We start from the raw sequence: 16,562 nt of genomic DNA on the forward strand, positions 1-16,562 counted from the left end.
GTTAAAGTTTGAGTTTTGTCCCCATTCTTTAATTATGACTGCTGAAACAAAAGGGCCGTTTAATTCACATACACAATTCACTAAAACTAAGAAACTGAAACTAAAAAATATAACTGAAAATATATATATAAAACTAAAATAAACTAACATAAAATATATAATATACAATTACTTAAATTTATAGTTTGCAGCTAGCTTCATCAAACCACGAAAGTAACTGGCAACACGAAAATACTACGGGCCAACAATACGGGTAAATTTCATAATTTATAGGCATTGCTGGTACATGAAGAGTGTTCCCCCTCCTTAACACCTCACTCTTCACTCTAAACTGTTACTTAGTTCTCAATTTACTTATACTAATGTTACTTAACGTAATTATACTTAATGTTATTAATGCTACGTGTAAACAATATAGGCAAATTCCATAACTTATAGCCCTTTCTGGTATATGAAGAATGTTGCCCCCTCTTAAACTCCCTTTTCAGGCTAAATTATTATTTATTACTTAAAACATCTTCTTAATGGTCTGATTAAGTGACCCTTGTGTTTCAGGAGTCATTATTAATGAATTTGGATAAAATCCAAACATTAGCGTGAACAGCGGACATTTTTCCGTATATGAAGGGTTGCCCTCTTTTCAGTACCTTGCTCTTTACGCTATAGCTGCATTGAAGAGGGGGAAACCCTTCATATACGGAATAATTTCTGATCTTTTTTCAAATAATGCCGGTAATTCTACCTCACCCTCCATGAAATATACCCCCCCCCTCCCTTCACAGGAAACTACTCCCTGGAAATTTCATCCAATGTGTAGTGTACCCCCTCCGTCAAACTCCTTTGAGACAGTGTCATCCAGGGGTGTCATTTGGGAAGGGGGCTGGCTGGGGCTATAGCCCCACTCTGATTTTAGAAGGGGCCCCAAATCAATTGTCACAATTTCTGTCGCTTTGATTTGAAGTGTGAAAAAAAATTGCATAAAAAAGTGTTCTCAATCAAAACAAATTCGCTTCTATATAGTTGTACTTCACAACAATAAATTGAGGGCTTCATTCCCAAACATATTAATTTAATATTCCTTTTTCATATATCGTGAAATATTTTATTTTATTGATGTTACAGCCACGATGACCATCTTCCATTGCAATAAAGTAATTGACCCAGGTTCCTCAATCAAATTATAAATTATAATTACGATGGAGTAGTGACCCCCTCCACATATACGTACTATGTACTCTATATTTCTTTGGGACTGTTCGTGAATCTGTTCTGAGTCGTTTGTGACTCAGGTCTTCACTCTTTCTCGACTTGGTAAATAAAAGACTATTTTGTACAATGGCAGACTTTTTGAATTCCAAGTAGCCATAAACGTATTATTATTAATAGAAGCCAGACCGTGTGGGATTTTGAAACTTCCTTGTACTTTTTTTTCTTTGCCTCCAGTCAATATGTTAAATTTGAAATTTGATATCATTCAAAATGATTATTTCATGAATTTTGTTTCTCGAATTGTCTTGAAATTTAGTTTCTTTAATTTTGAAAAAATCAAAGTGGGAATTTCTGACCAGTATTTTTTTTAGATTTCAGGAAAGATCAGAAATACAAGACGAATATATTATATAAAAGGATTATTCAAAGAATCAATAAAGATCTTGAAGAACAATACTTAATCTCACGCACCAAAGATCGTAACAAAACCAGAATATGCAAAAGGAAAAGATCTGTTAATAAGACAGTTAAAAAGAAATTGTACTGACAATCAAAGGCCAAATATCTTCACTTCACAAACGAAAGGCTTTATCAGCAGGGGGGGGGGTAGATTGAACCAACTTAAAAAAAGTGGGAAACATGACACATTAACAGATAAGAGCTATACAAAAACAACCTGAGCATTAAAAGAAAAACTCAGACTAATCAATTGGTGTCAGTTCAAGAAATTTTACGATGGGGGAGGAGAATTTGCTGGTGAACATCCAGAGAGGGTGAAAATTTGTTTTTTTTTACATTTTTCTTTGAAAATTCCAGGGCAGTGTCATAAGCGACCAATTTTCAGGTGGGCAGGCCTGTACTATATCAACTGCACCACATGCAATTTACATTAACTCCCATCCTCATAGACTCAACCTCGTGTTGGGTGATTCCATTCAGAACTTGAGATGAATGGCTTCTTTTTTCTCCACTCTTCAAGAGCAGTATTGTTTAATCACAAATAGTAGTACACCCTACCAACTGAATATTCAGAAAGCCTTTGGCATAACTGGTCTTCAGCTGGAGAAGTCATCTACTACAAGATGGGCAAACTGGAATAGATTGGTGAACAAAGTACTGAATAGATACAACTGTATTTTGGCCCTTTTATCAATTATCAGAATATCTAGTGACAGCGAATCTGCAGCTCAGGCCCACGGACTCGTAACCATACATCAGACATTTGATTTTATATTTATACTCAATTTAGCTAAACAAAAAAATTGCGCCATTAACTCTGTCCTAGCAGCTGCAGAAGTTAGACCTAGTTTTTTCTACTAGTGACTGGTCTTACTGTAGGTATACGAGATAAAATGATAGACAAGGGAACTGACGATGGTTTTGAGGAAACCTTTCATAATGCAAAATAGCTTTCTTGTAATTGCAGTCTCACTGAAGACCCTTCGCAAAACTCTTAGAATTATGATTCTTCGTTTAAAAGACCAAAGCGTGCATGGCAAGTAGCTTGCTGCTTATTCGATTTTGTTAACATGTCGACTTTGGGAAAAAATAATCTTGCTAAAGTGAAAGAACCAACTAAAAATGCTTTCAGAAGGGATCATTTTCTTGTGACAGACAGATTGTGCTCCAAGTTTGAAAGTCGCTTCGTGAATGCTCCCCGCACTTTACCAATTCTAGCCGACTAGCTAGTGTAGCATTGCATTACAAAGAAGCTTACATTGATACACCTCTAATGATATTTAGTGAAAAGGCTCTTTTGAAATTGTTTGACTTCAATGCTATGGTTAGAAAATATATTTAAATATATAAAATTATTACATAAAGAATATAAAGCATATGGTCAGAGAAATATTTGTAGAAAAATGCGACCTTCTCGGTTCTCAGTGTTACAATAAAACTCTGAATTACTTTCCAACTTAAGTTATCTTTGTATTCATTAAACACTTTTAAATTGCTTCTTACTGTTATTAGTCGATTTTGGGAGAGACCTGTGCTGACCACTATGAAGAAATATTGCTCTTCAACAACCGTGAGCTGACCAATTAAGGGGGCCCATAGAATTTGCTTAGACCCCCCCCCCCGCTTAGTTCAGAATGAAATGACGCTACTGGTTCAATCCTCGCTGAAAGTCCTTTCCCCCTCCCGCAAAAAATGTCTTGCAGACGATTCAGCATGAAAAATTCTAATTAGTATACTTAGATACCCCCTTCCGTTGAAATTTTTTCCGGAAACCAAAACACGTGGAAAATAACCCCCGGATAATTCCCGCGGAACATCTCCACATGCAAAATTGAATCGGCAAAGAGAATGTAAGACAATTAAAAAGAATTTCGTATAGGATTTGTCAAATTCCCCCAGTGAAAATTCACCTCCTGGAAACTTCCCTCTCCATGGAAAATTATTCCCGTTGAAAATACCACCAGTAGAAAATTGGCCCTCTCGCACCCAAAAATGTATGCATACCTCTCAATAACAAAGACTATATATAAACAATGGGCAGATTTTGTAACTTAGAGAACTATCCCCAGGGGCTCTGGGGGGTCATGATATCTCTAAAGTTATATTTGTTCGGCCTTTCAACTATGCTGAACAAAATGGCTATCTCAAAATTTTGATCAGACGATTTCGAGAAAAAATGGGCGGGGGAGGGAGCCTAGTTGCCCTCCAATTTTTTGGTGACTTAAAAAGGGCATTAGAACTTTTAATCTCCGTTCGAATGAGCCCTCTCCCAATATTCTAGCACCACCGGGTCAATACAATCACCCCTGGGAAAAAAAAACAACAAACAAGCATCCGTGATCATTCTTCTGGCAAAAAATACAAAATTCCACAATTTTGCAGATATGAGCTTGAAACCTCAACAGTAGGGTTCTCTGATACGCTGAATCTCATTGTGTCATTTTAATTAAGATTCTATGAGTTTTAGGGTGTGTTTTTCCCTTTTTTGGAAAATAAGGCAAATCTTCTCAGGTTCGTAACTTTTTATGGGTACAACTAACCTTAATGAAACTTATATATTTCAATTCATCATAAAAATCCGATTCTTTTGATACATCCATCGGTATCCAAATTTCATTTTTTAGAGTTTTCGTTACTATTGAGCCGGGTCGCTCCTTACTTACAGTTCGTTACAACCAATTGTTTGATTAAATTTTAAAAAAAATTCTACTGAAAATAAGGAGCAAGATTAAATCTTAAAAAGAATAGAAATTATTATGTATATGAGTGGGACTTCCCCTTCCTCAGCCCTTGCTCTTTACGCTAAAGTCTTAGAGTTCTTTAAAAACACTTCCCATTCAAAATCAACGGCCCTTGTGTTTGGGTAGTATTTCCTAAGAATTATGACAAAATGCCAAACCATAACGTAAAGAACGAGGATTGAAGAAGGGGCACCCCCCTTCATATACGAAATAATTTCTGTTAGTTTTGATTTTTAATCTTGCTCCTTACTTCCAGTTGAAAAAACTTGTTTGATTTTATTTAATCTCTGACCGTTTTTAACACTATACCAGGAAATCACTTTCCCTCCCCTGTGAAAAAATTCCATCAGAAACTTTCCTCCCCGCAGAAAATTCTACCGGTGGAAAATACTCCTCCCTTCTCTACCCGTAAAAAATTACTCCGAAAAATTTTCTTCATATTTCTCAACAACAAATACTATATGAACAAAATGAGCATGGCAGGGGGCTAATTGCCATCCAATTTTTTCGGTCCTTTGAAAAGGGCACTAGAACTTTGGATTTCCGTTCGAATGAGCTATCTTCCAATTTTTTAGGACCATTGCTTCGATATGATCACCGGTGGGAAAAAAGATAAAAACAACAAATAAACACACATCCGTGATCTTTGTTCTGCCAAAAATTCACAATTTCACATTCTTGTACATATGAGCTTGATAGTTTAATAGTAGGGTTCTCTAATATGCTGAATCTGATGATGTGATTTTCATTAAGATTGCTTGACTTTCTGGGGATGTTTCTTCTCTTTTCTAAAATCAGGCAAATTTCCTCGGGCTCGTTGCTTTTGATTGGTAACATTAAACTGAATGAATTTTACATATTTGGAATCAAACAGTTCGTAGTAACGAACTGTAAATAAGGAGCGACCCGGCTGAATAGTAACCGAAACTCTAAAAAATGGAATTTTTATACCAATAGATACATCACAAGAATCAGATTGACTCTTTCTCACAACTCTATTTTTTAAAACAATAACAAAATTTTAGCGTAAAGAGCGAGGCATTGAGGAGGGGACAGCCCCTTTCATATACGGAATAATTTCTGTTCGTTTTGAGTTTCAATATCGCTCCTTACTTTCAGTTTAAAAAAAAATTGTTTTTTTTTAAAGCCAAGTGTGTTGAGGTATCTATTGAAATCAAAATTCCGTTTTTTAGAGTGTCGGTTATTATTGGGCCGAGCCGCTCCTTACTTACAGTTTGTTACCACCTGAATCTTTTGACATCTTCACGTGTATTACGCGAATTAATGATTATTTTGAGCCTTCCAAACAAATAACATATAATTATGAAGAAAAAAATCATTAGGTATAAGAAAACAAATGAATGATACTAGTTTTGAGTTTCAAACCATTTCAAGAGATTGACATGAATCTTCATTTGTACCGAACTATCGCTACAAACATCCTATGAACAAGCAACACGTCCTGCATGCTAATACCAAAATGTAGAGTCTGGATTATGACAATGGGATACTTGGTAAAAAAAAAAAGAAGCAGTATGTGGATTTCACGTTAATTCAGAAGATGGTCCGTGTTCTCCGTTCTGTCACAAGCTTCTTCCTCCATCCCTGCCCTGAAAGGGAATCCCTGGTGACATGGCCTCATAGTGGGGAAAGGGTGGGCCTATTTTGACAATGTCTCTTTGAACTGTCGACCTATTTTGACAACATCCAATATCTATTTTGAAGATTTCTTTGAAGATTACTTCCATTGATTTGATGTAATAAATTGATTCGAGAGGCTTACATAGAACTAGGACTATGATTTTAGCTTGAGCCAAACTAGAGGCTAGGGCCCGACTGATACATCGGCCGACTGGTATTATCGGGCCAATATGAGGGTCAGTGTCATTATCGGATATCGGAAAAAACATCGGTTATCGGCCGATATATATATATTTTTTTATCCTCAACTTGCCCAGAGGATGGCACCAGATTTCTTCCGGTAACTTTTGCTTGCCCAGTCCTTGGGGGTGGAGCCACCAGCTAAGTCTGACCATGGTGGAGAGAGCAGTAGAGGTGAGTCAAATGAAGTCAAGGTCTATTTGTTGTCAATACACACCTAGTTCAGCAATGTTCTAAATGTTTGGTGACTCCAAACGAACGAAAAAGGATACCATAAACCATACATTTCTGTTTAATAAATGTTCACTTGCGTGGGTGAAAGATCCAAGATTCAATCGGTTAAAACGATGATGTCCAGTCAGGGGCGGAGCTAAGGGGGGAGGGGGTGTTGTAAGGTGTGTGTGTGTGTCTGGGGGGGGGGGGATCCAAGGTGTCACCTCCGCGTGTCAACACTTTGGAAAATTTAGCTTGTGTCTGCATTTGTCGGCATACGGGACGATTTTGTCGACACATTCTTTAAATCCCTCCTCCGAACTTAAAACTCCAGCTGCATCCCTATATCCAGTGTGCCTAGCATGGGTTTACTAATAAGAGTCCTTATCATATGAATTTAAAGAAAAATTTTCACATTACTATGTGAATGATTGAAATTCCAAGTCCTACTATTGAAATTTGGGTTTTGTTTAATCAATTTCAATAAATATTTTACGCTTCTTTCAGTAAAATTTTTTATCTATTTGTGTTTATGTAACTAAGCCGGCTTGTTTGATAATTTTTTTTTCTTATTTATCACTTCCGCAAATATCCGTCATTTCGTTTGTGTGCTCAGAAGCTTCTGATTAGAAAAGGTAAAGAAAACAATTTTTGTAGAGTTTATACTAAATACTTCTATATAGTTTATGTTTGTATTATAGTTTATATTAAAATCCTTTCCACGTCCCCAAGTTACCTTGGCACATAATTACCATACATTCTCATAATGGTTACAGTTACATAATAAAACAAAATTACATTAGTATCAAAATAATTAATTAAAAAATTAATAAAACTAAAACTACCTTATTACCCCAAATTTTTTAGCACACAATTACCATACCTCCTCCTAATGACTAAAATTATATTAGTATTAAACTAAATAATTAAAAAGTGAAAAAGAAATTACACTTGGTAATTGAACATGGCCCAAGTAACAAAATTGCGCGCGGGATATATCATCCCAACTGTAGTCATACGTCATTGCTTTCATCGATAAGTTTAACTATATAGTGGCCAGAGCATTGGCCTGTCTTAATTATACAAAAATAACTCGTAGTCAATACTGTGTGAATATGCCTGACCTACAAGTGGAAGCATAGCCATGCCTGTGATACAAAACATATAATTTTTAATTCCAAGTACTAGCATTTTACCTTTGGCTCATTACTATATATCAACTATTATTAACGTTTTAAACTGATTTTGGAGATTAAAATTCACAACAAGTAACACCTTACTAACAAAAATCCTAAATTTAAACATTTTGTACAGTAAAAAAAGTTGTATATTTTACTTTAAATACATCTACAAAGACACAAAATCTGACCATACTCGCTACCACAGAAAAACTACTAATATTCTTATATCGTTACACACTACGTGTATACCAAAGGCTACTTAAGTGTCAATAGGATATTATAAAATAAACAAATAAAATAAAACTATTACAGAAAACGTCTCTTTTACTCCAACTTCCCCGAAAATTATAGGTGTTTTCCTCAGAAATTTATGTATACTGTATATATTTCTCAGCACCATTTTGGGTTTGAAAATTTTCAAACATTTTCTTGAAATAGTTTAAAAACCATGGAAACTTTAAAGCCATTTCGGATTTGATGTTGCAGCATGGTGGTATTGCACCATGCTGCACCATATTGCAGACACTTAGTTCAAGTTGTGTGGTTGTGCTTTGACCTTTGTATATTTTGGCGAGGAAAACAATATCTTTATATTACAAAAAACTATCATTTACTTTCAACCAAGGGATCATGGGTTTTTAGAAAGAGACCCCGAAGGCGTTGCCTGATTTTAACTTCTTTGCTAAAATAACATGAACAATCATGGCACTCTACTTGAATTGCTGAATTTAGTCCAAGGTATAGATTATCAACATCAGGGTTGCATGCAAGATTTTTTTTTTTTTGGGGGGGGGGGCGTAAAAAATGATATTATAGGGGATTATTATAGGAGATATTTAGGGGGGCAGGGTATTTTAAAATAAAAACCCTAAAAAAAAATAAAAGAACAATAGGAATAATCGTACCCTTCTTAATCTTTCAAAAACAGGGGGGGGGGGGTGTATTACAGGCCAAAACCCACACCCCTTCCATGTGTACGTGTCTACACATTATACAAAATTACTAGGTATTATTAAAATTCACAATTATTAGAAAGTAGATTAAAGAAAAGGGGGAATAGGGAAAAAAGGGTCAAAAGAAATAAATTTGGCACACTATAAGGATTATTTCGAAACAGAACATCAAATTATAAGTTTGCCATGTATATTTTTTGAAGAAGCATTGTTAAACTATGTTATTAAAAATTTTTCTATCCTGCAGCACAAAAATTAAATTTCACCTTTTTCTTTAAAAATTTTAGCTTAATTTTGTAAAAAAAAAAAAAAAAAAAAAAACAATAGTAATTTGGCTCACTGTTGACTTGTCTTAAATAAAAAAAAAAAAATTTATAGTATAATTTCCAAGAATACATCAAAAGGAAATATTTAAAACTCCAAAATTAATTATTATTTACAGGAACCGAAAAAAAAAGTCACCCCTCGCACAAGCAGTAGTAAAACCTATTTTTGTTTGTTATTCAGAAATTTAATTAGCAAACGGCTCGTGCGAACTGAATCTGAAACTTGCACCGTCGATGTTTAATGACTTTTCACTACAGTAATTTCTAGGGAAGGCAGATTATAGATGGCAGAAGAAGTGCCACGAAAAGATTACCCGTTATGCCAAATTGCCTAAGAAAAGAGTTTTAACTAGTTGCGGAAGGCACTTGGGTTCAACTCCCAAGCCAACGTGTATTCTTTGATAGAATTGTCCTTCATTTGGCAACACATATTTCCCATGATGGAAAATACTATACCATCAAATATATGGAAATCAATAATACATAACATTAGACCCAGTGAGCCAAGCTTGTGTGGGCTATGGTAAACACCTCTGTGCATATTTAGGTGTATTTGAGGTTAAAAAATTTTCCCCTATAGGTACTCCTAAAAGTTTAACAGAACCGTTAGATAGACAATAATAGCAAAGAATAAATATTAGCTATATTATTTTTCTATATCGTTTGGGCTTGGCCAAACTTACGTAACGACCATGCAGATTCATTCTAATTTAGTTTACTTTTTGCTGTTGTTCAAGTAGTTTAATTCTTTACTGAAAACGACTACCGAAATATTCGTTTAAATTTGATTTAGTCGCTATCTTCCCATCCGATTCCATTCTAAAGAATTTTTAATGTTCGTAGTATAAAATATGTACAACATAATAATTTCCAGAGTAAATCAGAAATCATGCCAAGGAATGTTTGAGTTTGAATGAGCTCTTCTCACATACAAGAAAAATACAGTTTTGACACTCTTTTCAGCCTCTATCCATTCTACACGTTATCAAAAACGAATATTTAAAAAAAGGGGCACAACATACAAGACAAATCACAGTCCAAATCTCTAATCTAATAGATAATATCCTACAAGAATGGACGGCCTAGACCAAATGGAAAGGTATATAAACACAAATAAAGAAAAACATTAAATATACGCAAACAATTAAATAAAATGAAATGCCACTTAGATTAACGTAATTTTCACTCCCTTGTGTTTACACAATAATAATTAATAACACTTAAATAGCAGAAAAAAATGGCAATCAATCCACAAATATTATGCGATAACTTTAGCAAGAAAGGGATGGTAATTAATGACATTTTATTAATTAGATATATTCGATTTATTAATTTAACATGATGTTCGACTCAATATAATCAGATTAATATACACATGAGTCGATATTTTTTCCCTGTTTTTGTGATTTTGGATAGTATTCATTCTAGTTTTCGCTGATGATTAGACTGAGTACAAAATGTAATTCAGTTTTGGAACTTGGGCAACTTCGTACCAGCCCTGGTACGAACCCTCTCAAACTGAACTCTCCTTATTTAAATAAAATTCCAGTATTACTGTTTTCTTGGTAGGACAGTGAGTTTCGTTTTCATGGAGAGAAAACCCTGAACATACAATCCAGCAATTGACGATTTCATATAAAACTCTAGAGCAAGAAGATGAAGCCAGTAGATTTCCAACATTCATGCTTAGCAGTGACGCAATTTCGTCAAAATCTGGAGGGGGGGGGCAAAGTTGGAGCCAATTTTCCCGAATCAGCTGAAAACGACCGTGAAAAATGAAAATTGAGCCATATAGTGCCATAAAGGTAAAGGCATACAAAAGAAAACTGGGCCGTTTCTCTGGATGCTTGAATTATACAGGCTTATCTTAGTGTTGACAAGATTTTTAAGAAACTAAACTTTCAGCTGGGGAGGGAGGGGTGCACTGGGGTCTGGAGGGGGAAGTTGCCCCCTTCCCTGCTCATCAATAGTCACATTATTAATTTTTCAATTCAATCAATTAACCTACATTTCCCTAAGAGACCTATTAATTACTAAAGTGAATCATCTAAAGAGTTTAAAAAGGACAAACATAAATTATTATAATTACTTCTTCATTACAACCACAAAAATTATATTAAAAATGCAGTAAGGTTATATAAAATGAGATCAGAGATAGGCTATATAAAATGAGATCAGAGACAGGAGATCTTGAGTAGTATGAAAGATCTAAAGGTGAACTGGCCAGCCATGACAAAAACAAACTGAAATCTCGAGAAGAGCGCAAATAGGACTACCCATTGAGTTGCTACAGTGGTTTCATTGAAGCAACTCTATTTAGCTTCTGTGATGCCCAATAGCAACAGCAGCAACAATTGTATATCGGTTTTTTTATTTCTTGGTTTTGTATTTTGTTTCGTTTTAGGTTAGCTTTAGATAGAACAGAAATTACAATAAATAACCGAGTCAAACTCAAAATGAGCAGAAATTAACATAAGTTGGGCTCAAAACTCCTATGCCTTCTCAAGGCCAGAACACAATTTGGACTTTACTGAAAATAAATATAAATATTTTTGCTTTCAAAACTTTAATAAATCAAATAATATTAATATTTTGATTACTAAATATCAGTATATGTATATTAAACTGACAATGCACATTCATTTGTATTTTTTTCAGTAAAGTGAAAATTATGTTCTGGCCTTGGGAAGGCATAGCCCAACTTATGTTAATTTCTGCTCGTTTTGAGTTTGAGTCGGTTATTCATTGTAATTTCTGTTCGTTTTGTAATTTCGGCGATTTGTAATTTCTGTTCGTTTTTTTCTTTGTTTTTGGCGTTGAAGACGCCTTATTTTATACAGGTGAAACATCTACGTCGTTTCAGTTGGTCTTTTTCTTCTACTGGCTGTAGTCCCCTTTGTTTTCTTCTTGAGATTTCTTTTCATATTTGTTTTTCTTAAGTAGTATATATCATGAGTCGCGTATCAAAAGGACGTATCTTCATAATTGTAAATTTTCAGAAGTGCAAAAAACCTCACATCTTTTTTATTTCCCCTTCAATAACCATAAAACAAAATGGATTGGTATGTATTGATTTTACATATCTATCCATTTTTGTTTCAAGGTTACCGGAAGCAAAACAAAATAGTTACGAGTTTTTTTTGCTCTTCTGAAAATTTATAATTATGGAGATACGTCCTTTTGATAATCAACTCAAGATACATATTACCCTCCATTTACATAATTAAAACACTTGATTAAGCTCCGTCAATTTAGTTACATCCCCAAAAGAATATAAAATCCTATAAAATACAAAATAATGAAATGTGATATAGCGTGACAATATCCCCTTCACCTTCCAGAAGCTAACTTAAACCATTTAAAGTTTTATTATTGAAATTAATTTAAACCATATGGGTGGGCTTACGCGCGTTACAGGCAAACATACCCTAAAGAAACCCTAATACAGTCATAACTGAGCCCAACCTTGCAAGGAATTATAAGCGAATTACAAAACTAGAAGATGGCAACAAACTTGGCACAGTGAAGTCATTTCAGGACACTAAACTAGCCTTTCAAGTTAAAAATATTTACATAAAAAATATTATATATGTATATGTAAAATATATATATATATATATATATATATATATATATATATATATATATATATATATATATATATATATATATATATATATATATATATATATATATATATATACAAATATAAAATATTACATATGTGTACACATGTATAATACATAAAAATAATAGAATTTAATGTTAAAATATTAAATTTTTACTTAATGTTAACATTAAACCAACTTTAAAATATTCGCTCTTGTTTCTGGAACTGTAATGTAAGCAAAAAGTAACTATTAGAGAATTAAAAATTTAAGATAAGAAAAAAAGATTTGAGCTCGTGCGTTCAAAAGAAGTTGCTACAATTTATTACTGTCAAACACTAACCTAGGAGTAGGATTGAACCCATGCACGCATAATTTCTGCGGGGGGGGGATGAAATTTTTTCATAATTCCGATAAGAATTGCTCACAAATTCAAAAAATATTAGAATTTCATTTTAAAAAAACTGGAATGTTTGTCTTAGATCTATATCGGTGTATAACTATTGTCACTCAAAGGGTAAAAGGGTTCGGAAGATAGTTGATGTTCTCTGAGGATGCAGCTGATTCATAATCATGACAATACTTCCGTCTTACTGTCATTGTCAGGATGCAAAAAACTTGCACCTGGGACAACGTTATCATTATTATTATTTTTTGTATGTGAACATACAAAATGTGTAATATTTTAAATATTACATAACATATTTAATTACAAATATTACATAAAAATATTACATATGTGAAAACAACAAGCAAATATATTTGAGAGGGAGGTTGAGTAAGGCGGGAGGGGGGCATGTTTGCTGGAACAAACTGATGTTGGACAACAAATTATTATCTCTTGTTTTTTTAATGTTATCATTATAAGATTGCAATTTTAAGTGAACTAACTAAGATACAAACTTAAGGATACAACTTAGATAAAAATTACAATTTTTAATCAAAAAAAAACCTTCGTATCTAAATTGCTTAGTCAGCATTCTAAATCTTCTGATTTTTATTTTTGTAATGTTTTTTCCTAACGTTTTTGTAACGTTTTTTTTTGTCAAATTTTTTGTGGACGTTTGTTTGTTTACCTCTTCTTGGTTTTCAGTCACAAGAGAATATGTAATTCTTCCACGGCTGTTTAAATATAAACCCTAAGGTATATTTATCAACTTCGATAAAAATTACAATTTCTAATAAAAAAAAAACCTTCGTATCTAGCTTGCTTAGTCAGCATTCTTAATCTTTAATTTTTGTTTTTGTAATGCTTTTTCCTAACGTTTTTTTTGTAATTTTTTTTGTGGACGTTTGTTTGTTTATCTCTTCTTGGTTTTTAGTCACAAGGGAAAAAGTAATTCTTCCACGGCTGTTTAAATATATACCCTAGGATAACCAAGGGTAAAATGATACCCTACATTTAATACGTAAACTACCTCGTTTTTGCTAGTGCTACCGAGGCGTGTGCTAATTGTCGTTTGCTAACGGTAATCCTGGTAGACATATCTATTAGCTATTCATTACGTGAGCATCTTTTGCAGATAGAGAGCTTATTGAGGCATTTTATAACCCTCTTTCACCACCTCACTGCCAATATGGCAAAAACTGTATAAGCCTCATGACTCCAGCAGGGCTATTTTCTCTGCGGTTTGCTTGTTTTTTTTTTATAATCGTATATAATAAAGATTATTTAAAATAGTTAATAATAATTTTTAAAATCAAAATATCATTTAAAATAAATTAAAAAAACCATAAAATAAATAAGATACGAATAAATTATTAAAATAAAAATTGTTGCATTCAAATGAATTATGAATGATGCAAAATTGGAGTTTCTATTTTAGTCAGGCTAGAGATGAATAAACTAAGTGCCTCAATAGCATTGTCATTTAACAAGCATATTACTTATAGGCTAGTAAAAATCTCCTTGGGAGGTAAAGGGTCGGAGGTAGAGTTTTAATCGAAATAGGGCAGGGGGGTTAAAAACCTGTAAAATTTTATATTTTATTTTGCCAAACTAGTTCCGCTTTTAAAAGATATTGTATCATGCTTACTTTTAGACAATATACCATTGATAAAAATAATGAGTAAAACACATTGCTTTCTTGTCAATAAATAAAATTCAATGACGTAATGACAATAAACTAAAATCAAATAAATTAAAGCAATAAATTAAAATAAAATGACGTAATGACGTAAAACACATTGCTTTCTTGTCAATAAATAAAATTCAATGACGTAATAACAATAAACTAAAATCAAATAAATTAAAGCAATAAATTAAAATCAAATGACGCAATGACGTAAACACATTGCTTTCTTGTCAATAAATAAAATTCAATGACGTAATGACAATAAACTAAAATCAAATAAATTAAAGCAATAAACTAAAATCAAATGACGTAATGGCGTAAAACACATTCGTTTCTTGTCAATAAAAAAAATAATTCGTTTCATCTTACAATTGTAAGCTTTGTTGATCCGACTGGCAAAACATTGGTTATCTTCATATTAGGAAAAAATACCTTGTCGGAACTCATCTTTTCATTGGAACTTACGAACAAGTGTTATCTCACATATAATAACCTAACGCTAGATGGTACTTCCATATTCCACATCAGATAACTCTTTCAGCCCGATTATTCTTTTTTGCTTTCAATATATTCCTTTTTAACACCTTAACGCAAGATGGTATATATAGCAGTATAATAATCACTAGTCACAACGTCTACCCTACCGTTGTATTGGTAATCCACGACCAAAATATGACGGATGACCATCGCTCCATGATACTGAGTGTCTAACAAGCGGTTGTGTTGTTGGTCTATAAGGGTTCCTATTTTGGATAGCCATTGTAAATTCGGAAGGATTTTGCAGTTCTATAGGAGCTTCACCTTGCTGTTCATTAGGTGCAGTCTCATGATGATTAATAAGAGTTTCGTTAATAGGAAGTGAAGTGGGTCTAGTTGGACGACGTAGTTGGCAGGAAGAGTTTGAGACAGCAACTACGAATGAAGTTATTGCACATATGAAACCAAGAATCTAAAAAAAGAATAAAAAGTCCATCTATTATTTGCTAAACAATTTGTGGAACAAAACTGACATAAAAGATTATATAAAACGGAATAACCTATGTGGAATCTATATTGGATAGACTGAAAAAACCAAAAAAAGAATGAAATAAACTTTCTTTGGTATGGAACCTTCACGAACAACGAAAAATCCCTCCTGATTCCCTTTAGCCCATCCAAATTAAACATCAAAATTAAAGATCATCAACATAAATTCATTACCAATAAACAATACAAGAAACAGTGATGATAGGTCTACAGAGCTCCATGTGAACAAACAAACTGCTACTAGGTTAGAAGTTCGATACATAAAACGGGCAGTTTTGTCAGTTTTTTTTGGTGTCATGGTGGATGAATGACTAAGTCAAAGAATATGGGTAACTTCTGAGAAAGAGAACTGGCCCTAGTGCAACAAAAAAACATCAGCACCATCTGTCATCTAGCGTTTGACAATACTTGGCATGGTAACTACTCTCCCTCCCAGACCCCTTTACCCTTACGTCGTTTGACAAGAATTTTGAGATAGCCATTTTAGTCAGCATAAATGAAAGGTCTAGCAACTATGCCTTAAGACAAGTGACAGAATATATTGCAAATATATAATTTGGGCTATATATTTGCACTAAAGGGGGGGGGGGGGATAAAGTATTTGGATAGTTTGAAGTCAGAAAACAATTCTTTCTAGGTATATGGCCACTAAAAAATTACAGAAGAATAGCGAGGTATCTGGAAATTTTGTTAACTAAAAAAAAAAGCAGAAAAAAAAATTCATTTAAGTGTTTTTCCCAAGTATTAAATGTTTTTTTTATGACTGTTTTTCCAAGTATTAAATACTATTATTAGGTTAATGTAGTGTTTCATTTAAGTTTTTTATGAGGATTGCTGATCAAGGTTTATGTTATTTGTGCCTTTCATTTATGTTATTTTACTGTGTTTAT

The 16,562-nt window shown here is 33.4% G+C and overlaps 1 protein-coding gene across 3 annotated transcripts in view; it reads right to left on the reverse strand.

Annotated features, from left to right (window-relative positions):
- Positions 1 to 12,798: 12,798 nt before the first annotated feature.
- The window catches only part of LOC148945817 (uncharacterized), a 73,478-nt gene continuing 69,714 nt past the window's right edge, over positions 12,799 to 16,562 (reverse strand). For all 3 annotated transcript variants that reach the window (XM_089098506.1, XM_089098504.1, XM_089098505.1), the window contains one exon: positions 12,799 to 15,595. In XM_089098506.1, the coding sequence (XP_088954632.1) occupies positions 15,287 to 15,595 (309 nt within the window). In that variant the 3' untranslated portion in view covers positions 12,799 to 15,286. The remainder of the gene's footprint in view (positions 15,596 to 16,562) is intronic.

Source organism: Artemia sp. Qi Xiang Cuo, chromosome 12, assembly GCF_049724085.1.
Source record: "Artemia sp. Qi Xiang Cuo chromosome 12, ASM4972408v1, whole genome shotgun sequence".
NCBI classification, from domain to species: Eukaryota; Metazoa; Arthropoda; class Branchiopoda; order Anostraca; family Artemiidae; genus Artemia; species Artemia sp. Qi Xiang Cuo.